Here is a 25,108-nt window from a genome sequence, read left to right as displayed (position 1 = left end):
AAGAAGTACCCCATTACTATCCTAACCTTACTGAAGATATGAGACCATGAAACTTTAACATCTTGTCACCAACAAGGAACAAAGAGGTCAGAAAGAAAACTTAGCTCTATCTGACTTAAAAACCAAGATGCTTTCACTGACATGTTACTAACCTTCCTAAAAGTCTCAAGATGCCAGTGTCAACTGTATCAACCTTAGACATAGCCAACACCCATGTTGAATATATTAAAAATATGAAAACAATCTTTGTTGTCTCACTGTTCTCTCAATCCCAATATACGTTTACCTTCAGTTCCATTCAAATTACATGCACATTTGAGAAACAATAACAAGGAAAAGAATTAGGATAGGAGAAAGCATCTTTAATAACACAAATTACCCAATGCCAGATCAATAAGTGACAAATACAGAAATGGATGCTCACAGCTATCCATTGGACTGAGCACAGGGTCCCCAATAAAGGAGCTAGAGAAAGTACCCAAGGAGCTGAAGGGGTTTGCAGCCCCATAGGAGGGACAACAATACAAACTAACCAGTGCCTCCAGAGCTCCCTGGGACTAAATCACCAATCAAAGAAATCACATGGTAGGACTCATGGCTATAGCTGCATATGTAGCAGAGGATGGCCTAGTAGGCCATCAAAGGGAGGAGAGGCCCTTGGTCCTGTAAAGGCACTATGCCCCTGTATAGGGGACTGCTAGAGCCAGGAAGTGGGAGTGGGTGGATTGGGGAGTAGGGGGAGGGGAGAGAGGATGGGGGATTTTCGGAGGGGAATCTAGGAAAGATTTGAAATGTAAATAAAGAAAATATCTAATAAAAAATAAAATAAGAAAAAAAAAGATAATGCAATCGTAATGAATTGACCTGGGAACCTGGGTAATTCTGTTCTTCCCTTATGACACATACTTTTGTGGTTATAATATAGTATATAAAAATACAGAGATGGAAAAGACCAAGAGGGAGAAGAGAAAGGTTGACATGCAAGATAAATATAAGCTTGTTTTTACTTAGCATTTATTACATGTGATGCACAAGGCTCAGCCTGTTATTTATTATTCAGCTCATTTAATGCAGTAATCTCAGAAATTAGGAAGCAACACGAAGTTCACCTCACATCTGAGAGGCTCAGAGTGCCTTACCAAAATCACACAGGGGAGAGGGAACAACAGGGCTTAAGGACAGATTCACCCTGGTCAAAAAAGAGAATCTTCACTATACACAAATCTCAACTTACTCTTCTGTTCAGTTGAATAGATACGGAAGAAGTCCAATACTCACTTTGATGGGATCCCCAAAACAAACAGACAAACAGTAAAAGCAAAAACAAATACCGGTGTGGTCAACCCTATAGACCTACTCTGGGTTTATTAGAAAACCAAGGTAAGAAGATGTTCAGTAGCACAACGGGATGGAAATTAAACTAACAACCCAGGCTATGCAGATTTCTAAAGGAAAAATAACTGAGTTTAATTATGAAAACATAAGTTTTGTCATGTTGATAAGTTGGGGAGAGAGAAGAGAGAGCTAGTGAGAGAGCTGTAGATTAGAAAAATCCCTCTTAAAAGCCAATCGGAATTTTTTTATTTTTATTTCACTTTTGGTCTCAATTTGAACAAGTTATCTGAAAACAAAAATAAAAGACAATCTGTTAACCCCAGACAACACCTGAAGCTGGTGATGTAAAGAAATTGCTGTTAATTGGAGAAGCTTGGTAGTGATGTGAAAGTGATTTTATGTTTATCATTTAGAGATGTGAGCTTTAACATTTACACAAAACATTACCTAATGTTTGAAGTGAGTCTTTTTTGGCAAAGCAGATGAAAAGGCTGGTGAGGTCAGCTTGGGATGAGATGGTCATTGACTAAGTTCAGATGAATGCATTGGAAGTGCACTGTGTCATTATGTTTATATTTATTATGATTTTCTAAAAAAAAAATCAATTTTACACTGACAGAAGATTCTGAAATTTGACAGTATTCCTTTAAATGGTATAATGTACAGACAAAATTGAAGAAGAACAAAACCTCGTGATGCAAGGAAAAGTTATATTCCTCATGTTCTTCCCCTCAGCTCAGGGTATAATTTATAGCCTGAAACCATTTTGCTCAGAGATGCCAGGTATCCTCAATGGTTGATCAGAAAGGCCTTATATAGGATGGCCATTTGTATAACTGCTGATTTCAAGTGTATATGCTTGACACATTGTGAGGCACATCTGGAATAAATTTTTTTTCTTCTTTCTCTTAGATTAGAGATCAATCTAAGGAGAATGTTGAATTGTGTTTTTAATTCTCTATGGGTCCTTAACATTACTGTTAACTCAAATTGTCTAATGACCCAAGAAGAGGCCCCTGGTGAACAGGGCTAAATGCCAGTAGAGACGGTGCCTGAAGTTTGCTTTATTCTGGAAGTTCCTGTTTCTGTGGCTGGGCTAGTCTTTGCATGACATCCTCAGATAATTGATGGTGCTGTGATGAATGAGTTGCTGTAGAGGAGCTGGAAATGGAATTCTTGTTCTGGCTCTGTCCTAGACCTCAAGGAATGGTTGTCTATATGATTTTAGTCTATGTATCCTTTTGTATAAAAATGCAAATAAATATATAACACTTCTGGGATAATTGGTGTGGTTCATATAGTGAAAGTACATTATGGATATTCATCTGCAGATTGGTAATTTTCTTCACTCTTTATTCATCTGTACTTCTTGAAGTATATTGATTGAGTTTCTACTATGTATCATACTCTGTACCTGTATAAAAGCTACTCATATAATTTAGTTGGTCCCATCTCAGACCTCATAAAATAATCTCCTGAATGTATAGGAAAATATTTTAACTCAATGGCAGGAACAGTGGCTTTCCATGAGAGAAGCGAATTAAACTGGGTCACTGAGAAAAAAAGATGTAAAAACTGAGTATGGTTAAACATAGGCTCCACATCTTTAACAATATGTGGTAGGAAGCATTTTTTAAAACACAGATGTCAGGTGTGATGGCACTTGCCTTTAATGCCAGCATCTGGAAGGCAGAAGCCGGTGGATCTCTCTGAGTTCAAGATCAGCCTGATCTATCTATATATAGTGAGTTACGGGACAGCTGTTACCACCATACTGAGAATGAATGGATGAATGAATAAATGGATAAATGAATAAATAAATGAATAAATAAATAAATAATTGGGAGATGACTGAGTGAATAAAAGTGCTTGCTGAGAAAGCCAAGACCTGCGTTCAAATCTCCAGGACCCAGGTACAAGCCAAGCACTGCAATTCATGGCAGTCAGTAACTACAGCACTGGAGGGTGAAGACAAAAAATCACAGGAGCTTGCTGGGCAGCCAAACTAGCCAACCTTCAGGTCAAATGAGAGAATTTGTCTCATAAAAGTAAAATGATAGGGGAAACTGCTGGGCACCGGGTCATCTTCCTCTAAGCACATACAGAAGCTAAAAGGAAACAACATGAAGGGTGGGTGTTGCCCTGGCTTCAGGATAATGGAACCTGAGATGGAAAGCACCACCAGAAGACAGACAGGGCCTCTAAAGGCAGATGAAGTACAGAGGTCTGCCAGGGATGTGAATGGAAGAAGTAGAATAGCTGGAGTGAGCCAGGATGAAGGATAATGAAATGATACAGGCAGACACTGTTCAGTCTTCCAGAAGCTGGCCACTAAGTAAAGACAAGATGATAGCTGGAAACAGTAAGCAGACTGAAGTGATAATGTCTTTAGAACGTGTTAGGCAACCGTTTATTCCACTTTATTGTAAAAGCTGGAAGGAAAGAGCCAGCATAATAAGAAGTGGTCAGGTGTTGATGATGAATCCTAGCTCTACTAGCTAGGATCAAGTGATTAGACTTCTCACTGATTCTATTTTCACATTGAGAAATGAAAGATAATGATGCGATGTGTATGTGAAGTTGATGAGAGGGTTCAGTGGACTAAGTGCCTCCAGTGTTTTAGCTGAGCTCCTGGCACTGCTGCAAGCTCGTTATTGTTAAAGTACAGGGAAGGGGTGCCCGTTGTTCTACTTATTACACTTAATAATGGAATCTGAGGCCTCATCAAATTGCTCTACTCTCTGACATGCAAAAACATTTGCATTTGCAAAGACTTTGTGTGCTGTATATTTTTTTCTGAATCTGGTAGTCTTCTGCTCCTATGAAAGAGCTTGGTTTTTCAGTTTCATAAGTAGGCAAGCCAAGCATTAACTTCCTCTTTTGTAATTGACCGTGTGTGTTGAGTAATATTCGGATTAGTCCCCTCTTTTTCTTTGATCTTCCCTGCTGCCAAGGATTGCCTGACAGGCTGAGTCCTGGCCAGCTCACCTCCTTCTCAGAATCTGAGATGGAGAAAAAGTGGCCCATAATAGCAGAGAAGATTTAAGCTAGATTGGAAGAAACATTTGACTTTCTTTGTCCATAAACAAAGAACTCTTTATATGAATTTTAAAATGGCAAAGACATATGAAGCAAAGTTTTGGTCCAAGAATATAAAGAATAGTGTTAGAATGAACCAGGAGGAAGCTCATGGAAAGTCAGGATCTAGTTCTTAGACAAACAGAATTGCTTCAAAGTGACCATGAAGCTGCATTCTTATTGCATATTTATTCCATATTGTTCCAGTGATTCTGGTCTTTTCTGAGATACCCGAGACCCAGAACTCTATACTTGAGTACATACATACATCTCTCTTATTCATAATCTATTCAGCCACCTTTTCATATTGTTTACAAAACTTATTTTTCTGTCCCTTGTACATATTCTGGAAGAAATGCAGCTTCCGGATAATTGGGATATGTCGCCCCATCGCTTTGTGATGTATCGGAAGTGATTGAAACGGTCCCTGACCTCTTTGTCAATATTTACTAGTCACTTGAACTAGATTCCCACTCTCCCCAAACATCACACAAGAAAATAGATTTCTGCTCAACATATCCTCTTATTTGACTGTTCTAACACTTGAGTGAAGAACAGTAGGGGAAGTTGCTGATACCATGAATCTCTTTCGTAAAACACAATAATAAAAAAATGCATAATTCTGGGCTAGGGAGATAGCTCAGCTGGTAAAGTGCTTGCCTTGCAAGCAGAAAGAGTTTGTTCCCTAGAATCCATGTCAAAACAAAAATCCAGGCATGGTGATGTGCTTGCAATCCCAGATCTGGGAAGGCAGAAACAGAAAAAGTTACCTGGGGCTTGCTATCCAGCAGGCTAGCTTAATTTGGGGCTCATGACCATTGAAAGATCCTTCTGTCAAAATCGAACAAGTAGACGGTATTGAGGAATGACCCTGAAGATTATTCTCTGATCTCTACATAGACATACACACATTCATGTACATATACCTCCACAGATACATGCAGTCGCATACACATGAAAACATACATATTAGTGTCTCTCTCTCTCTCTCTCTCTCTCTCTCTCTCTCTCTCTCTCTCTCTCTCTCTCACACACACACACACACACACAATTTTGAATTTTCTGAAGATAATATCCAAAGATGTTTTAAAGTCAAAGATACAGAAATAGCAAATTAATAGTATGTTCACTAAAAGGAGTTCTGGACTTTGAAATTCAAGTCCAATGTGGCTGTAGTGTTTAGCCTAACCTTCACATCTAGTAACACCTCTCCCTTAATCCAGAGATTAATGTTCTCCATACAGTTTTCAGACCCCTAATACATATCCCTTAATACAGCATTCCAATTTATTCACAACTCAGCTTTCTAAACAACCCTTTTCCTGTTTTCCCATTTCCAATTGACAGTTTTCCACATTTATATAGTAAAGTTTACTAATTTGCATAATCCCCATATTCCCTTCCCTTTTTTGCACTTCTTATCAACAAGTCTCCCTACTCTTTCCTAAGCCTCTTTCACCTATTGCAAGAGTGTCTTATTAAATACTTAAGTTCTAGACTCAGGAATATTAACTTCAAATTCTTAAATTTCTTTTTAATTTTTGGGGTTTTTTTTTTGGCTTTTTTGTTTGTTTTTATTGAGGTAGGTGGGTGTGCCTTTGTGTGTGTGTGCACATGTGAACTCAGATTCATGTGGAGTCTTCATGAAGGGTTCAGACCCCATGGACCTGGAATTATAGGCATTTGTAAGCCACTCAATGAGGGTGCTAGGGACCAAACTCAGATCTCCTGTTAGACCAGTACACCCTAAAACCACTGAGCTATCTTTCCAGCCCAAATTCCTAACTTTCAATTAGCCACTTGAATTTAAATTCTCACACTTCAATTCAATAGCTGTATGATCACAGAAAATTTGTTTAGCTCTGAACCTTGGGTATTTTATTTACAGTTTGTGAGATTACCATAATAGTGCATTCTTCAAATGTGTTGAGGAGGAAAAAAGAGTAAGGAAGCATGCTAATAAACATGACAATTTTTAAAACACTAGACACATATTTAAGCTAATTACTGGGCTGGAAAGATGGCTCAGAGGTTAAGAGCACTTACTGCTCTTCCAGAGGTCCTGAGTTCAATTTCCAGCAACCACATGGTGGCTCACAACCATTTGAAACTATTCAATGCCCTCCTTTGTTGTGGCTGATGACAGCCACAGTGTACTCACATAAATAAAATTAATTACTATCAATATTTCTTTTTTTCTGTTCAACGTTTGTTGCATATTATTTTATTACATTTGTGGTGTGTGTGTGCGTGAGTGTTTGTGTGTGTGTGTGTGTGTGTATGTGTGTGTGTGTGTGACAGAGAGGGGGGCGCACATTTATGATTGCATGTGTATGAATGTGTGGCTGTCAGAAGACAACTTGCTAGAATCAGCTCTCTCCTTCCATTCTGAGGGAGCCAGGCATTAACCTCAGGTGGACAGGATGAATGACAAGTACCTCTGCCTACTGATTTATTCTCACATTTCTCTTCCACTATCTTTTAGTATAGATAATAGTTTTGTAAATAGTTTATGTTAAGGAGTAGAGGGAGTATTTTAGGAATTATTCGCTATAGGATTTTCTGTAGGAAAATAGGATTTTCTACTTAACTCTGTCACTGTAGTAGGAAGTCAACCACGGACATGAATATATTAATATAATCTTTGTTTACAAAAACAGGCAACAGATTGGATTGGCACATGGAAGGGACATTATCTTCTATTGCTGGTCCAGACCAGGTTTGGCATAGGTAGAGTTTAGTGTAGGTTTCTCTAGTCTTAAATATTCTTATTCCTAAATAGGAGTAATACTAGTATATCCTTGATAAGTTGCTAGATGGTTAAATACGATTCAAAATCCCAGTACCTAGAAGTCCTTTGCAGATGACTGAACAGAGGGTAACTTGGAGTGTGGTAGTGTTAGGTTGAGAAATGTCATGTCGGTGTAAGAGATATGGAGCCACTGAAGCTATTGGATCAATGTAAAAGTCACACACACACACATGATATATCATATATATATATATATACATATATATTCTAGATATTATGAACTTCATTATCAATAGACCTACCTCATGTTATTGATATATGTACTACTTGCCTCTGTGTACCGTCAGTTCCCCTGAACGTTTTCCAGATCCAGCTACTCAAAGTGTTTCACTGTTTTCTAATACTTTTGGAATGCTTATTTCATTATTTAAAAATAAGTCATGCATTAATGTAGCATATGAAAGTAATTAGAGCTGCTTATGTGTCTTGTGATCCATCTACTAGACTGTGAGATCCTTGAAGTTACAGTCTACCTCCTAGTGCCCTCTGTGTCATATTTCTTAGCACTGTATCTGGCACACAATAATGGCATTGTACAAGGGCATACTAGTGACAAGTGATGGTGGTACAGTGACTGTGACAGTTGTAATGGCAATGACTATGGATATGGTAATAGTAATGTGGTAGTGGTCGGGTAATGGTGGTGCTGGTAACTGTGGTATGGGCAGTGGTGCTAAGGTGGGTGGTAGTAGTTGTGGTGGTGTTAATGGCACACCAGTGCATACTACTAATGATACCATGAGTGATGACAGTCATTATTAAAGGTAGAGATGGTTGTTATAGTGATGCTGATAGTGATGAAAATATTGATGATGGTAGTAACAAAATTGTCCTTGTTATGATGGTAATTCTGTTCAAGTTATTGCTGTAATCATTTTTGTGGTAAGGGTCTTTGTGCAGTTATATGTGGGCACTCTTGTGGTGATGGTAGTGGAGTTAGTGGTGGTGGCCGGGTGGTGGTAATGGCAGCATTCATTGTTGTAAAGATGGTGGTAGTTATGGTACAGGGATGGTGATGGTGATAGCTGAGGTAGAAGGGATTTTGTTAATTTTTTTAAAATGTTAATCAGCGTTTTCTTCAATTTGAGCCAAGAAATGGAAATGAAGCAAATAAGTGTTTTGGCAGAGAATAAAGATATGCAAGAAGGCCAAACAACCACAGCAAGACCAAAATTATATGTGACTTTTCCTAAGACAACATGACGACTAAAATCCTCACAAGACTGGAAGTGAATCACCAGACATTAAATATTTAACAACCTTCAAAATTCTATCAAGTGATCTCCTAATTATTCAACATGAGACTTCTGAGGTAATCTTATTCATACCCACTTTGTTGATGAGGAAACTAGTTTTTTTTAAATTAATTATTCTTTTTATTTATATCTCAAATGTTGCCCCCCTCCAGGTCTCCACCCAGAGTTCTTTCCCCAACCCCACTCCGCTTCCCCTCTGAAAGCGACCCCCACACCCCAGGAATTCCCCTCCCTGTGGTATCAAGTCTCTACAGGATTAGGCATATCCTCTCCCACTGAGACCAGGCAAGGCAGTCCTCTGCTACATATGTGGTGGGGACCTTGGACTGGCCATGTATGTTCTTTGTTTGGTGTCTCGGTCTTTGGGAGCTCCCAGAGGTCCAGTTTAGTTGACATTGTTGGTCTTCCTATGTGGTTGCCATCCCCTTCAGCTCCTTCAATCCTACCCCTAACTCTTCCATAGTGATCCCTGACCTCAGGCCAATGATTGGCTATAAGTATCTGCATCTGCCTCAGTCAGCTGCAAGTAGAGCCCCTCAGAGGACAGCTCCTGTCTGCAAACACAACATAGCATCAGTAATAGTGTCAGGGTTTTGATGTCTGCCCATGGGATGGATCCCAAGTTAGCCTGGTCACTGTTTGGCCATTTGTTCAGAACTTGGGTGGGAAATTTTAATATATTTCAGCCAGTAAACAAGTTTCCATTTGGATAGGGTGCAAGATTATCATATATTTCTCTTCTCGTTATGAAATCTGAGAAGTAACATTGGCATTGCCTCTGTATTAGGTGATTAGGTTTTCTTTCAACCTCAAAAGCGTTCCTTTATATTTGGTTTCAAAGTTAGTATGTTGGTTCCGAATTTCCTCTACTGCTCTAAAATCTCTACTTGTATGTCATTTGTCACTCTCCTAAGAGTAAGGTGGCATTTCACCTTGCTTTGATTTTTGTTTCTCTAATGATGGATGGTGTTCAGCATTTGCTATTATACATCTTGGGATAGTTATATATTAAATATTTTGCTTTTTTAATTTTTTGATTATTCATCTAATTCTGTTGCTTGTCATTTTAGCTATAAAATTTTCACAATATTGGGCATATAACAATTAGATTACACAAGCTATTATAACTTCTTAGAGGATACCATAGTATGAATACATATTAATTGATTACAAGAAAAAAATCACTAATGTGCTTTTAAAGAAAAAAAACATGGTATTTTCACTATTGATACTAATATTACATAGCAAGTGTGTATGTATATGGATTGCATGTATACACATATACATTTGAAATATATAAAACAATCAAATATAACACTAAGTATACAAGTTTTTAAAAGAAGAAGTTAGATCTGACTTTATCCCAATACGAAAAGGGGATCTTGAATAAAGTTAGCTTGTATTTCTCCATATTTAGATACACAGAGACCACATCCAGACAACAGAAGTCCAATCAATGACAAATAACAATGGTGGAGAGTGTCTAATTTAGATCCCTGGTGTTTCAATTGTCTACTTCACCCAAACAAAACGCCCAGCCCTGAAATGGATATGGATGGATATTATAATTGTAACTCTATGAATGAGTAAAAGAAAGGTCACACAGGCAGTAAATGCCAGATGTGGGATTCAAATCCAACTGTCTGGGTTTTCACTGTGACACTCCTGTGTCTTCCCCACTTGGAGTCTCTACTTTACCCACAAGCTAAATTAGTAACCACGCAAAGTCTAGTACATTTAAGTAGCAGTTGTACAGAGCCAAGATCTGTGGCTTGGGGCTGTGTAAGGGCCATTTAACAGGTGGAGGAGGAGAATTGTGCATTAATCAAATTCTCCATCACAAAGATACTCATTTAAAAAAAACATTTTGCATATTCAAAAATCATAGCACAAAGTGTAGTTAAAGATTCTTTTTCAGCTAAGGCAAAAGCCATCATCCCTTCCTACATTTTCACTATAAATGACCCCAGGACACGCCAGCCACCTGAAGAAATAGTGTCCAACAGTCCCTCAAAATATCCAGATCTTACTCTTCCTGTCATTCAGAATCAAAGGCCAGGATGCTAACCCCCAAATCAGTTAAGTATGGTCCACTTGTGATTGGGTCAACCGATGAGCTCTCATACACAAAGTATGAATCTGGCTTGAAGACTACAGTTTGGGCATCAACAAAATCATCAAGTATTCTCTAGAGGAGGAAGTCTCAAAGAAAGCACAAAAACAGTTTTATATATATATATATATATATATATATATATATATATATAATCTCTTCTTTGTTTTGTTTGTTTGTTTGTTTTCGAGACAGGGTTTCTCTGTATAGCCCTGGCTGTCTTGGAACTCACTTTGTAGACCAGGCTAGCCTCGAACTCAGAAATCTGCCTGCCTCTGCCTCTGCCTCCAGAGTGCTGGGATTAAAAGCGTGTGCCACCACGCATAGATAAAATACTGAAGGGCAGAGACCTAGAGTTGGAAGTTGTGAATTCTGAACATAGCAAAGCCCTGGCAAGTCCTTTGCTCTGTGGGGCTTTTTTTTTTTCCTCTCCAGAATTAAAAAAAAAAAAAAAAAAAAAAAAAAGACAGATTGAATGGGATAAAAATAATGTTGTTCTGAGTCTCCTGCAATAAACTAAGTCTCGGGGGGCTGGTGAGATGGCTCAGTGGGTAAGAGTACCCGACTGCTCTTCCGAAGGTCCAGAGTTCAAATCCCAGCAACCACATGGTGGCTCACAACCATCCGTAATGAGATCTGGCGCCCTCTTCTGGAGGGTCTGAAGACAGCTACAGTGTACTTACATATAATAAAAAAAAAAAAAAAACAAAAAAAAAACTAAGTTTTCAGTTTTCATGGAAGCAGATAGTGTAAGTATTCGGACTTGGCTGTGAATCCCACCACCACCCCTAGTCACTGTGTAATTCTGAGTGATATTTGCAAACTTCAGCTTGTACATCTGTGAGATATGTTCTTGTAGTACCTACTTCTAAGGAAATCAGATGAAAAGTCACATGAATGAGGCCCAGCAGTGTTTTATCTATACACCCACTCCTCAGCACTCAGAGATGGCAAAGAAAGGCATAACCTGGAGAAGAATGGTGATAAAGGATTAAGGCAGAAGTGAAAAAAACCAATGACAAATGAAGTGGGAATAAATACTATCTTTACATCAGCCTTCCTGGGTGGCCATTAATCCCTCAGTCAGGATCATTTCCACATTGGGTTCTTCCACATACTCTGACTACAAGATGGTCTCTTGGAAATATCTGATACAGCCAGGAGTGGTGGTGTATGCCTTTAATCCCAGCATTGGGAAGCAGAGACCGGCAGATCTCTCAATTCAAAGGCTGTCTGGTCTACAAAGTGAGTTCCAGGAAAGAAAAGAAAATATCTGATGTGCCTCAGTCCTTGGACTGCCACGAATATAGAGAAGCCTATTAGTGATTCAGAGAGAGGAAGAAAAATCTGGAGGATTAGAGAAAACCAGGTATAGTAATACTTCCTGGAGAATCTCTGAGGGGAAAAGATCATGGAGCCAAGAAGACAGCAGCTATGCCTGTCAATCTAACCTCAGCTGTCCAAAGTTCACTGCTATTCTGGAACCAAATTCTTTGTCTTTATAACTTGTAACTCAGCCTGAGTGCTTCACAGTGCTATACATGGAAATCTTTCAGTTTGACACCAGCCACATTGGTTCTCATTCAGCTTCCAGCTTCTAAAATGAATAGTATTTGTCCACTCTCCAGGTTTTTTCAAGACCTGGACCTCCAATCTGGAATGCCCTTGTTCCCTGTGTCCTTCCACAAGCCTGGTTCTCCATATTTACTTTATTTAGCTAGTGACAGAGACTTGCTTTAAAAGTCACTTCCTCAGAAAAGCCTTCTCAGATCCCACAGAGCTCCTTGGCAGGCACTTCAAATGAGCCCAGAATTGCCCCTGGGACTTTATACAGTCTGACTTCACTATATGTGACTGCTTCGTGGATATCTATCTGTCTTCTCTACATGTCTATAGATTCCACGAACTAAAAGACCATACAGGAAAAATGGACACTGTTCAGTGTTACAGTTCCCACAGATCATACACAAGGAGCTGCATTAGATTTCTGGCATTCAGGAAGGGGGAGGCAACATCTATTTTCCTACTCTTTTTTTTTTATAGTATTAGGCATTAAGAGTGTATTCAAAACTATGCTTACTGATTTAAGGAATGAATGACTAGTGCTTCCAGCTTATCACATCTCTTATAAGGAACACAGTGACATCTAGTGATCATATGCCCAAACTTGAGATTCTCTAGTGTACCATGAGTCCACGGTAGAATACTTTACTATACATTCAAAACATGGAACATTTCAGCAATGCTAGGCAAAATCACCATAAAATCCACACAGGGAAGATTTCTGTTCCTGATCCAAATAGAAACCAACTGTCAACCTGCCACCTCTCCCACATCCTAAGAACATGCTGTGAAGACTACACAGTTTAGTTTGTACTGTACCACACTGCAGATGAACAAAGCTTGACTTACAGAGGCATCCTTCGCACTACTTGTACTACTCATGGAGCAGGAAAGGAGAGCCTCACTCATAAAGTCTCAGAGAGAGACAGTCCTGCATAGCCACCCCTTTATTAACACACTACTCATTAGATCACATATGTTGTATGTCATAGTACTAATCATATGGAACTGTCATTGTGTGACTAAAAACATAGTCAAATATCAACTATTTCATATGGATCGATATTTGAAGTACATTGTAGACGTGAATATAATGAGGCAAGCATTGTTAGGTTTTTATCAAACACATGCATTCTTCCTATAGGATCCTCATTTAAAATATATTTCTCTGTCTCTGTTGTAGACAGGTGTAGACAATGACTGAATTGCTAATTCATGGGATTGTGATTGGTATTTGCTGCCTTCAAAGCCTGGCCCATTGAAAGCTTTAATGTGCAACTCCTCCTCCCCCCAAAATTCTATTTTTTCCCTATTCCTTGGCAAAATCAGGTCAATGGAACAAAAATATACTAGGCTAGCTCTCTAAACCACCCCTCAGACAAAAGTCACCTATTAATCAAAAACAACTGTTTGGAATTCTGTGCAAATGAAGTGATGTCTATTGTGTGGGGACATTGAGATTTGGGGGTTTATTCATTATTACTGCTAGTGTAACATATATCCATACTTAGGATAAAACAATGAATCTATAAACTATAGAAAGCACCACGCTGCTGTTATTGAGGAGGAAGATAATCCTCATGGACAAAGGAACCATAAGGGTAGGAGCTAGGAGGGTTGGTCACATGGGACTATCTGGGCCAGGGAAGCTCACCTCCTTTGTGCCATTGTCTTGGATGAGGGTATAAAGTGGTACCACACGGTTTATCTCCAGCAGCACTGGTGTGGGGCTCAGCTGCTCTTTGCCTGGCCGGCGGCAAAGGTGACAGGTAGATGGACAGCGGCCCTTCTCCTCACATCGAATCTCCACACCTGAGATGAGCTGGTCATCTGATAGCATCTGGGCTGTCAGGAGACCGGAGAGGTAGGTGATGAAGGGCATGGACTTGAGCTCCTTCTTGCTGCCCAGCTCCGTGGTCTCTAGAGGGTTATAAAAATAAGCAGTAGCATAGGTCAATCCAATATTATCTAAATGGCTGAATCTCTAGGCCAACAAAGAGCATTCACTGAGAGTCTGGTACCTGTTGGAAAAGAACAAAGATAGTAAGGTGACTTTTTCATTAGGCTTTGGAAAAACCACAGGCCGAAGGGTTAAGGTAACAGGATGACGCCTTACATCATGTTATACCCTACTATTTTTACTAGATAATCTGTTGCTTTGTGTGGCCCTCACTTTCCACATGTTAAATTTGTAGGTCGCACAGAATGATTCTACAAGCAAGATGTAAATACTCAGAGATATTTTTCCTGACCAGAAATTCTCTTCTGTCTATCATCAACTTACACAAATTACACCCTTCTTTTAAGTTGGTGTTCCAGTTTTATATTTTCCATAAAACAATATAATGAGAGAAGCCTGCGCATCAGGTCAAGCCAATTTTGGTTTGAATAATAGTTCTGCTTCCTAAAACTTCTGCAGCTTTAGAGGGGGAAAAAACGCCCTCTCTTAATGTCCGGATATTTGGATCACTAGTTGTTTAGAATGGGGTTACTAAACCAATGAAATCGGTTATAAGTGGCAAATGAAATAAATAAAAGGAAATAGAATTGTGTGGTGTGGGCATTAGTTCCTCTTCTGATGCTTACCTGTTTCATTCAGAAATTTTCCTTTCCTTCCGATTTTGTCATGTGCTCCCTGGGATAGAGTCTGGGCAACCTCCATTGCTTCCTATTATGGTTCATATACTTAGTAGCTCCTGTCTCTGAGCTTTTGCCCACCATGCCCTGCCTCTGAAATCTTTTGCAGTCACTAATGCTATAATTTAATCTACCTCAAGAAGCTTGTCTTTATTGTCTCAGCTGATCAACTCTGAATAAGCATATCTCATTGAGGGTGGAATCTGAACTTGACTTCTCTTTGCCTTCATGTTCTCCGACTTTTAAACCATGTTATCAACCTGTTCCTGCCGGCTGTTGGTGTCTAACGTGATGCTGACGATATGCTTTATACTCACAGAAAGACCTTGAGAAACTAAGAATGGAGAAAAATCCATTCACGATCCAGTTCAGAGATTTTGAAGAATTCTTGAAATCATAGGAAGTGGGCTAGTAAGATGGATCATATGTAATAGCCACACAGCCTGACATCCTGAGTTCCACCCAAGTAATCCACATCCAAAGTAGAGAGGAACCTCCACAATGTCGTCCTCCTGCCTCTACACAACTGTCTTATACATCCAAGCACACTATACCTAATAAAACTCATAGGGGCTTTAAAAATGGTTCCGTAGTTAAGAGTGTTTGCTGCTCCTGGGGGCGGGGGGAGGACCCAGATTCAGTTCCTACTACCTACACAGTGGCTCACAACCATCTGTGACTCTAGTTTCAGTGGATTCCAAGTTCTCTTATGACCTTTAAGGTACCAGACACACGTGTGGTGCACACACATCCTTGCAAGCTGACACTCAAACGTGTTACAAATAAATAAGTTCTAGGGAGCACCTCAGCAACTACTTCCATAGGATTAGAGTTAATTAAGTAGATGCCTACCAACTTCCCTGCTTCAAATATAGCAGTTCCATGTGTATTTGTTTAGCAGGTTGCCTTTCTATATAAAATTTTATACAAAAAAAACAAAAAACAAAAACAAAACAAAAACAAAAGGGAGGGGGAGGCTTGCTGCAGCACCAAAAGCTCCAAGGGACACAGTAGTAAGTATGACCTGGAAGGTGACATCATACACTATATGGATAGTGACCTCAAAAATGTGCAAGGCACAATCTAAGTGCTGAAACAAAGGAAGCCTCCACTAAAGGACAGAGCATGGTCCAGATGGCAGCTTCTAATAACCTGAAGAAATCAAGGTAAACATGTGTCTCAGTGACCATGAGGGCCCTAGGCAGTTAGGTCAGAAGGAAAAGGAAGTGTTTTCTCTTCTTTCTCTGGCTTGCAGTGACATGCAGCTGATCTGGAAATGGACTTGCCAATTAGAAACACAAATAAACTCCGCCTTCATTCATTACTCTTTCTGCCCTCAGGTCCGGGATCTGGACTCCGCTTTTTCTGTCTGGCTGTCAGCAAATGCATACGAGCCTCAGATCAAAGGCTCCGGGAGAGGAAGACTAGGAGAATTGCTGCTAACCATCCCTTCAGAGGGATTAAAGAAGGGTAGTTACTAAGATAAACAAAACAAGGCTGTGAAAAAGGCATCCCAGCAGCTGGAAGACTGAGAGAGTATTATGTAAAGACACGGGAAGAACATGGAAGAGAACAACCATTTGGATAGATGATCAAAGAAGAAATCCAAACAACAATGATATTACAAATCAGACACAGAAGTTTAAAATGGGGGTTGGGAAGGATACATGAGACAGAGTCATTTTACTTCCTGTTTTTATAAAGTTTTATTGGAAAATAGATACATCAGTTCGTTTATGTATGACATGTGACCACAATGGAGAACTGAGTGGTTACACTAAGGGTTCTATGTCTCTCAAAGGCTAAAAAATAAGCTTATTTGTCTCTTTATATAAAATCTTCAGCAACTCCCACGTGCAACTGCAGTGTACAGAGTGGGAAATTGAGTTTCTGATCCACAGGACAAATCTAGAGTTAGAGAGGAGTATGGAAGTAGGAGGGAGTAGAGAAAAATGTACATTTTCAAATTGCAAATTAAAAAAAAATGCAAAGAAACAATCAAAACATTGGGACCATGACTTTCCAAAGATGGAAACCATAGTGGGACGTCTCTTCTTCCAAAATTAAGATACAACAAACTATTGAAAGAATATTTATAGACACTCTTATAGAATATCCCCTGCCTATTATAAACTATGTGGATAGGTGTCTCATAAAGATAATAAATTAGTGACCACTTAATCACCCAAATTACTGTTATCATCTGTTTATTTTTCTAGGTTTTACAAGTTGCAGGATTAAGTCCAGGGCTATCAGTGTTCCAGTTAAGTTTGTGTGTTTGCTTTTAAGGCAGGAAGTCTCCAGACTGTCAGGCTGGCTTTGAACTCATTATCCTCTTCCTTTGATTTTCAAGTGTTGGAATTGGCACTCTTGTGCCACCACTTCTTGGCTAAGTGTCGTGAATATTAAAACATAAAAGTCATCTCCCAAATGATACATTGTCATACACACATAGCTAAATTTTATAAAATGCTACTTAATGTCAAAGGTTTCTTTAAAAATCCCTTGATCAAACAAGCACACCTATGCCTCTTGTTAAAGATACTATCCATTTACTAATCAAATAATCAATAGAACTACTCTCCTTTGATCAATAAATCTTTAGCTTTTTCCATTCATCATCCTCTGTAAGTGGTTTTGAAAGGTAACAATTCAGGCTAAAAACAGCAAGACAGCGGCAGTGTAGAATTAACAGATGACCCTAAGGCCTGGCTTTGCAAAAGGAGGGTGATTTAGAAATCATTTGATCCAACTTTTTTTTTTTTTTTGAGTGGACAGGGAAATGGAAAACAGACGAGGAAAAGGGATCACCTTTAGGTCCCATCTATAATTTTTAAGAATGATTTTTTTTCTCAAAGGTTGTGTCATGTCTAAGTTATGATCTAGATGAGAGTTACAGCAGGGGAGAACATTAGCTATTCCATTAATTATTCCTCTGTAGACATTACAACTGTGAAAGCTAAGCTTCTGATCCAACCCCACCCTGTGGCTAAAGTCATCTTTCCAAAAGGCAAATCATGTAGCTGTTTCCTGCTTTAAGCTCCTCCGTGATAATTCCCTACTCTTAAGATAGAAATCAAAACTATTCAGTCATGTATATAATATGAGGTCTAGACAAGCCTCTGCCTCTCTAGACTAATCTTACAGTGCCCCAACTCATTTTCCTCTTATGTGCTGCAATGACCTTTAAGTTCCTTGCATACACCCTATGTCTTTCTCTCAGTTCAGGCACATACTTAGTCTCCCTACAAAATGCTTCCCTTCCATCTCCTCCCGGGTGACTTCTATTCATGACCCACATCTTAGTTCAAATATTAATTCCTCAGAAAAATCTCCCCAAATTTCCTATACCTTTAATGTATATGAAGGTTTCTTTTTACAGATTCTCATTGCACCCTGACTTCTGTCTCAAAAATGTAAAGTCCATGAATGAAAATGCAGGATCAATTTTTGCTGATGTTCCAGATCCACCTCACACAGTTCATGATCCATGATAAGATTTTAAGCACACTCCCTCCTACCCTCTGCCTCCAGGTCTAGGGATTAATCTAAAGGTCCTTCCTCATGGTAAGCAAGTACTCTACCACTGAACTATACACCCCAAGCACTCTTTGTTTGATTGATTATTTGTTTGTTTGTTTGTTTTTGAGACAGGGTTTCTCGGTATAACCCTGGTTGTCCTGGAACTCACTCTGTAGACGAGGCCCATCTTGAACTCAGAGAGCTAATTTCCTCTGCCTCCTAAGTGGTAGGATTAAAGGTGTGCATCACTGCCACCACCACATATGCCACCACCACCACCACCACCACTGGGCTTTTCTTTTTCCTTTTAATTTGTGTTTTGAGCTTGAGTCTCACAAGTTACACAAGTTTGCCTCGAACTTACTTTGTAATCCAGAAAGGCCTGAATATCCCAATCCTGCCATTTTAGACCTTTAAATATTGGGATTAAGGGTCTTTACCATTAGGCCTGGCTTCAAAACTATTTTCAATAAATGTTTGTTGCATACCTAGTATGCCTGTATGCCCACGCCACTGGCTTGATTTTCAGAGCACCAATGAATGCAAGAGTCAGGACTTGGAGCCAGAAGCATGAGAAGTAATTAAGAATTCAGTAGAGATATGATCTCTTCCCAAAGAAAGTTTCCCCTTTTGTAAGGAAAGCGAGAACATAAAGCATGATTAACCTGCTATGTGTTCTGACCTCCTCTGACTTTGCATGCGGGCCTCTGCATGGCAAGGATAGGAGAGCTGAGTAAAAACAGGCTGTCTGTCTTTAACGGGAAAAAGATAAAGAGCATTTTTGAAGAGACTGATCCTCTCTGTTCACATTTCCCATCCCTCTGAATAATGCTTCCAAAATAGGATCATGTCTGGTTTCAAGCCCGGTTCAGTTCCAATGACACTACAACCCATTCATTTGAGAACCTGCCAAATGAACTCTCTTTTTTCTCCTCCCAAATTCCTGCTGGGTATTATTTTGTTGCCACCAAAAAAAAAAAAAAAAAAGCTTTAGTTGAAATGACAACTCCTTGTTGGGAGAGCAGCCAGAGCTTTTCGGCAGGAGGTGCCCTTATCCAGAAAACAAAACAAAGGCATCAGACTGAGGACTTCTGGGAGAGCCAGGGCTGTGCGGGTATTTGTTCAGTACTAGGCAATGGTGCAGGACTTCCTAGTCAGACAAGCTTTGCTTTGGCAATGGGCTCCTACTTGAGGCATTTAAAGGCTCCATGGGATGACAGGGGCTCAAATTAGAAACATGAAAAGAGGAGGAAAAAGGGTGAGACTTTTACATCATAAAGAGTGGCCTTTCTTACAACAGTGGCCTTGCTTACAGCAGTGGCCTCCCAGGAATTGCTGAAATGGAATCATCTCTTAGGAGGAGTTATTGTGTCCTGTTGGAGAGAAGCAGTTTAATCCAAGGCCCACGCCACACAGAAATCTGAAACAAAGGAAAAATACTCATCTAAAATGTGGCCATTGGAGTCTAGTCTGCTTCATGGTTCAATGTGAACATTTCAGCCTAACTCAGCCCATGGTCCTCAGTGTGTCCTTGATATGTGACAGTATAAACTAAAAGTCCATGTGAGGATTAAATGAGGTACCTAGCACCAGCTACTCCCTCAATCAATATGAGCTGCTCTTGTTTGCTGCTGCTGCTGCACTTGCTATAATTATATTGTTGCTGTTGTAACAGGATGTTAAAATTGAAATTTCTATTGATACAGCAAGACATAACCGAAGGGAGATCCCAACATCAAGCCCATAGACACAGAACTTAAAAATGAATTCTAATTAGGTTTATAACTCTGAAAATCTCAGTCGGAACAAACACAGGCGGGGGCGGGGGGGGGGGAGAGAGAGATTGAGAGAGAGAGAGAGAGAGAGAGAGAGAGAGAGAGAGAGAGAGAGAGAGAGAGAGAGAATCCCAGAAAGCATAAAGGAAAATTTTCATTGAGAGAACTATTAACAATTACCATGTTTGGAGTCTCTAGCATCTTAGGACAGACATACAAATCCTATGACTTCTACCTCCACATTCTGTGAAGGATCTCTTGGAGTGCTACTTAGAGAATTTGGCACCTGTTGTCAGAAAGTGGGAAGAACAGTAGGCCAGGTTTTACCTTTGCCTACAGCAACGCTAATGGCCTGTGTTAGAAGAGCAGAAAGGGATTGGCAGAGACATCCAGAGGATTCAGGGATCCTGAGACACTGCTTGTGTTTTCCATGGACAAAAGGAAAGGACAGCATCCAAGCTTTTTGAATCTTCCCCAACAGTCTCTAAAATGAAACAACCAACCAGAAAACCAGTAACAAAGGTGGATCTGCATCAACCAGCCAAAGAGAATTCACAATGTCCCTAGTCTGAAGAGAAATCTTTAACACTGGGCATCACAACAGAGACACTTACCCATGAGAAAGGGGCTCCTTAAAAAAAAAACTGTTGGAACTGGAAAGGGCAGAGTCAAACAAAGTCTGACCATCACCATCCTTAGTTTTCTCTTCTGCTTTGATCACGGAGGTAGAAAAGTAAGAGGTTAGAATTCCAGTGAAGGTCAACGGTGCCCACTCTCAAGGCCACCACTGAGAGGGGCAAGAGCATTTGACTTGTCAGGTTAAATATAGCAGATAGACTCTATAGCTGTACTTGAAAGCATGTTAACAGTGCAAAATGATAGCCAAGTAGATGTGATCTTAAGTGATTTGTGACTGACCACATTAAATACTTTAAAAGAAGTATGGAAACCAGTACACACACACACACACACACACACACACGCACACAGTCACATTTACAGACTTCTTTCAGTTTCTACTGTCAATGGAAATCCTAATTGTGACAGTACTTGCCACATTTGTAACTTTAGCTAATGTTCTAATGAAGTATCTGCCATGCCAACCAGTTTGCTCCAAAAGAACAAGGATCATGACCAGTTTTAATGAACTTGTATATCTTTAGCACCAAAAAGTATTGTCTGTATTATTGTCACAGTCTAAAGGTAAAAATATCTGAATAAATGAATATGTGCATATGACTCCCCTTCTTTTAATGCTCCTAATTGTATGACAATATGTTAGACTCTAAGCCTACATCTCACTTTATCATCGAGGCCAAAGGCCTTATCTCAATAGTCATTACTAATGCCAACTAACAAAGGTGAAGGAATTTGCACAAGGCCATATAACTGGTAGAGAAAAACTATTTTATAGACTATACCACTCACTTTTCATATATGTATTTCCTCTTAGAAAATTTTTTGGTAACAGTTTTCATTCCTGCATGAGTCCTACCTGGGATGCATGTACCTGTTCTATGCGTGTCTGCCAGTTATACATCCAACCTTTCCAACAACTTTTTGTGAGCTAGTACGTTTTCATGAGCAGGTCACCTAGTCAGAAATCGCACTTAAATTTTTATTTGTTATGAAATTACTCTTCGGTCCTCTAACCCTTTTAATGACATGGAACTTCCTCAGTGTTCCAGATTCTTCATGGGTAAGCCTTGTTAAACATGGACAGCCATCCAAACTGTGGCAATTCTCAACCTAAGCGTCAGACTTAAACCAAGAGTATATGCTATTTGAATGCCTAGCAATGTCCAACCCTGCCTCCTGATTAATATGCTAAAGCTATCGAACTAGCTAGGTAAAACTCCATCTCGGAGACTGTAGGGCATTATTGAGTGGGTTTTCATAAAACGTGTATCTGTGCTTTGTGCCATGTGTTTGCACAATTGGGAAACAGAAATAGAGACAGCATGGTAGAGCCCCCCAAAAAGAAGACGTACTTTGTAGGTTTACAAAGTAGACACACAAATGATCCTCTCCTCTTAGGTATCTTGGCAGAGTTTCAGCGTAGGCACAGGTAGTAGGGCAGCTACAACAGAATGGTTTTCTGAATTTGAATTCAGCTCCCGTTTTCTAGTTTAGAAACTTTGATCATTTATTTACCTCTCTAATATGCTATTTTCTCAGCGTTGACATGTTAATAATAATAGTTCTTATGTTTTATTATTATTATCTAGAGGGTTCACAGAAGAGTATCCAGGATAAGTGTGTCAAAGGTATCATCAAGTTCATTCCCTTTGACTCTTCTTGGCTTCCATCCAGCATCTCTCATTTCTGAAGCAAATATGAATCACTAAGTCTTTTCTTGACACCTGCTTGGTGCTGTAACAATAAGGGACTTCTCTGAAACTGCTTTCTTTCTGCCCATTGAGGAGATCAGGCAAGGACTGCGCACAATTCTACAGCTATTGAATCCAACTACTTCAAATAAAATTCCTGGCAAGTCATTTCACTTCCCCAATGTTAGTAAAATGCAGACTCTAATTCCTCATCCAAGTGTTCTGAAAATCAAATGAGAGACGCTCATACCTATGACCGCCTATGATCCCATCATGCAAAAACAGCACTTGTTGCTGTCTTTTATAGGCTTAGAGTAGTCAAGCATAACTGAAAAGAAGGCACCTGTCTTCCAGAGAAAGCAGTTTTCTTCTGAGGAAGGTCAAACTCTCTGTGGGCACTGCCCAGCAGCAACTGCTGGCTAATGTTTTGGCCAGAGGCAGGAACCAGTCAACATCTGCTCCTAATATTCATTTCTGCCACTTGAGACAAGGTAGATTGCAACTAGTCAAAGGCTGAGAGCTCCATCATGTCATGTGTGATCTCCTGCTGCCCTCTAGTGTCTACTTAAGATGTTTGCGCCCAGGATGCTTTTTTCCAGAAAGAAACTGTGGTTACAGAGTGCAGCTTGCTGGGCACTAAAGAGGAGCAGAGAGAGAGAGAGAGAGAGAGAGAGAGAGAGAGAGAGAGAGAGAGAGAGAGAGAGAGAGAGAGAGAGACAGAGACAGAGACAGAGACGAGACAGAGACAGAGACGAGACAGAGACAGAGACGAGACAGAGACAGAGACGAGACAGAGACAGAGACAGAGAGACAGAGACAGAGAGACAGAGACAGAGAGACAGAGACAGAGAGAGACAGAGAGAGACAGAGAGACAGAGAGACAGAGAGAGACAGAGAGATCTTTGGCTCAAGGGAGTGTGAGTAAAAATTACTGCAACAAAATGGCATTTCCTTACAGACCCATACAGTACCACATTTGGAGATATACACCATAGGGTAAGAAAACAGTAACAGTCTGCTCCATCACTTATAGTTTTCAAGATAGGCATCTGTGAATATATGCTGAGAAGGAAAACACAGGGGATAATACTTGATTAGGGATTCAGAATGGATTAAATATAAGAAGGAAAGAAACACTCAGATAGCAGGGTAGAAGATGTGCTAAAAAAGCTGTTTTCAGATTACTCAGAGCTAAGGCAGTTGATCAGGGCTTTCATTCTCTACTGGCAGACTACTATCCATGAAACTGAATTCAAGTAGAAGAGCACCTTTGTCTACTCAGTATAAAAGGTGGCTTACATCAGTGACAAGGAAATCTTCACAGTTTCCCAGGACAGTGTTGATGGCAGTGGAGGTTAAAAGTAAACTTAGGAGACATCCACAGACCTTCCAGCTGCTATGACACACAGTAATGATGGGGAAAGACTCCTGGAGACCTGCCTTCCCCCACATAGCATGAGCAGGCCATAGACACAAAGAGGCTTACCTATCACCACGCCATATGGTGTGGGAGAGGAAAGACATCAATAGACCCTCCTGCTACCATGCCACATGGGTGGGCTATAGATAACTAGAGGCCTGCTTGCCAACACACCAATTGGCACAAACAGAGGGGTTAATCCAGAGGTCTACTAGCCATGTGGCTGCCTGCAGCTGGAGCCACCTGCAATGTGCAAGATTGACAGATGGGAGAGAAAGAGAAGCAGAACAGTATAAGCATTATGAAGAGAGATGGGACTGGAGAGGTGACAGAGAGGAGGAATAGCTTGGTTGTGAGTAGCCAGCCCTGCTGCCTGGGGCCACGATGAAGTCCCACCACTGGATGCTGTTGCCACTGAGTTTCATAATTATGCAGCAGCAGGGGATGTTGTTGCTGTCAGTGGTTCATGTTACCACTAGAAACCTGGTTGGGACTAACCCTGGTCTGGAATCATGTGGATGTCCAGAGGCTATGCAGAACTGAGCCTGCCACTCACTGGTTGTGGCACTCTGGAGAGCTGGCCCCACTTCTCACAGGAGGCAGCACTTGAGAGAATAGACCCTGTGCCTTGCCTGGGCAGTACAGTGGAGCTTTCTCTAGTGGCAAAGACAAGGGTGAGCCAGCCACAAAGGCATAGGTATAGGAGAGATGACCCTACACACACACACACACACACACACACACACACACACACACACTCATATGCCCTGAGGTGGGCTGGGTGCAGAGGGGAATGCTCTCCACCCCCTTGCCTCTCACCACCTAAGGCAGTCAGGAGAGTTGAGCCCAGGGTCTTAAGAGTGGGTGAGCTGGGGCTACTCCCTGCAGTAGAAGCACTCAGGATAGTGGGCCCTGCACCTCCCCTGAGGAGCACAGGAGAAATGGTCCTGGTGACATAACTCTGTGGACATGAGCACAGAAAAGCTGGCCTCATCACTTGTCTGCCATGAGGTGAAGTGGGTAGTGTGGGGGTGGTGTCCCTTCTTCCCACTCCACCTGTGATAGTGGGAGAATGGGCCCCAAATCCAGGAGAGCAGGAGAGCTGGTCCTGTCCCTCATCTCGCAGCTGCAGCACTTAGGAGAGTAGGCCCTTCACCTTGCCTAGGCACATAGTGGAGCTGGCTGTGGAGGTGTGGTTGTGAGTAAGCCAACCCAGAGGGCATGAGAGCAGGAGGGCTGACCCTGCCTCCTGCCAATGGCAGCACTG

General features: G+C 40.5%; 1 protein-coding gene across 3 annotated transcripts in view; it reads right to left on the bottom strand.

Moving 5' to 3' along the window:
* Astn2 (astrotactin 2) overlaps positions 1-25,108 on the bottom strand; it is a 1,028,198-nt gene that overhangs the window by 201,122 nt on the left and 801,968 nt on the right. For all 3 annotated transcript variants that reach the window (XM_021160104.2, XM_029476271.2, XM_021160105.2), the window contains one exon: positions 13,812-14,077. In XM_021160104.2, coding sequence (XP_021015763.1) covers positions 13,812-14,077 — 266 coding nt within the window. The remainder of the gene's footprint in view (positions 1-13,811; positions 14,078-25,108) is intronic.

This window comes from Mus caroli, unplaced genomic scaffold (assembly GCF_978045245.1).
Source record: "Mus caroli unplaced genomic scaffold, Mus_caroli_1 scaffold_6, whole genome shotgun sequence".
NCBI lineage: Eukaryota > Metazoa > Chordata > Mammalia > Rodentia > Muridae > Mus > Mus caroli.
The sequence above is the reverse complement of the archived record's forward strand: the minus strand, read 5'-3'. Positions and strand labels throughout refer to the sequence as shown.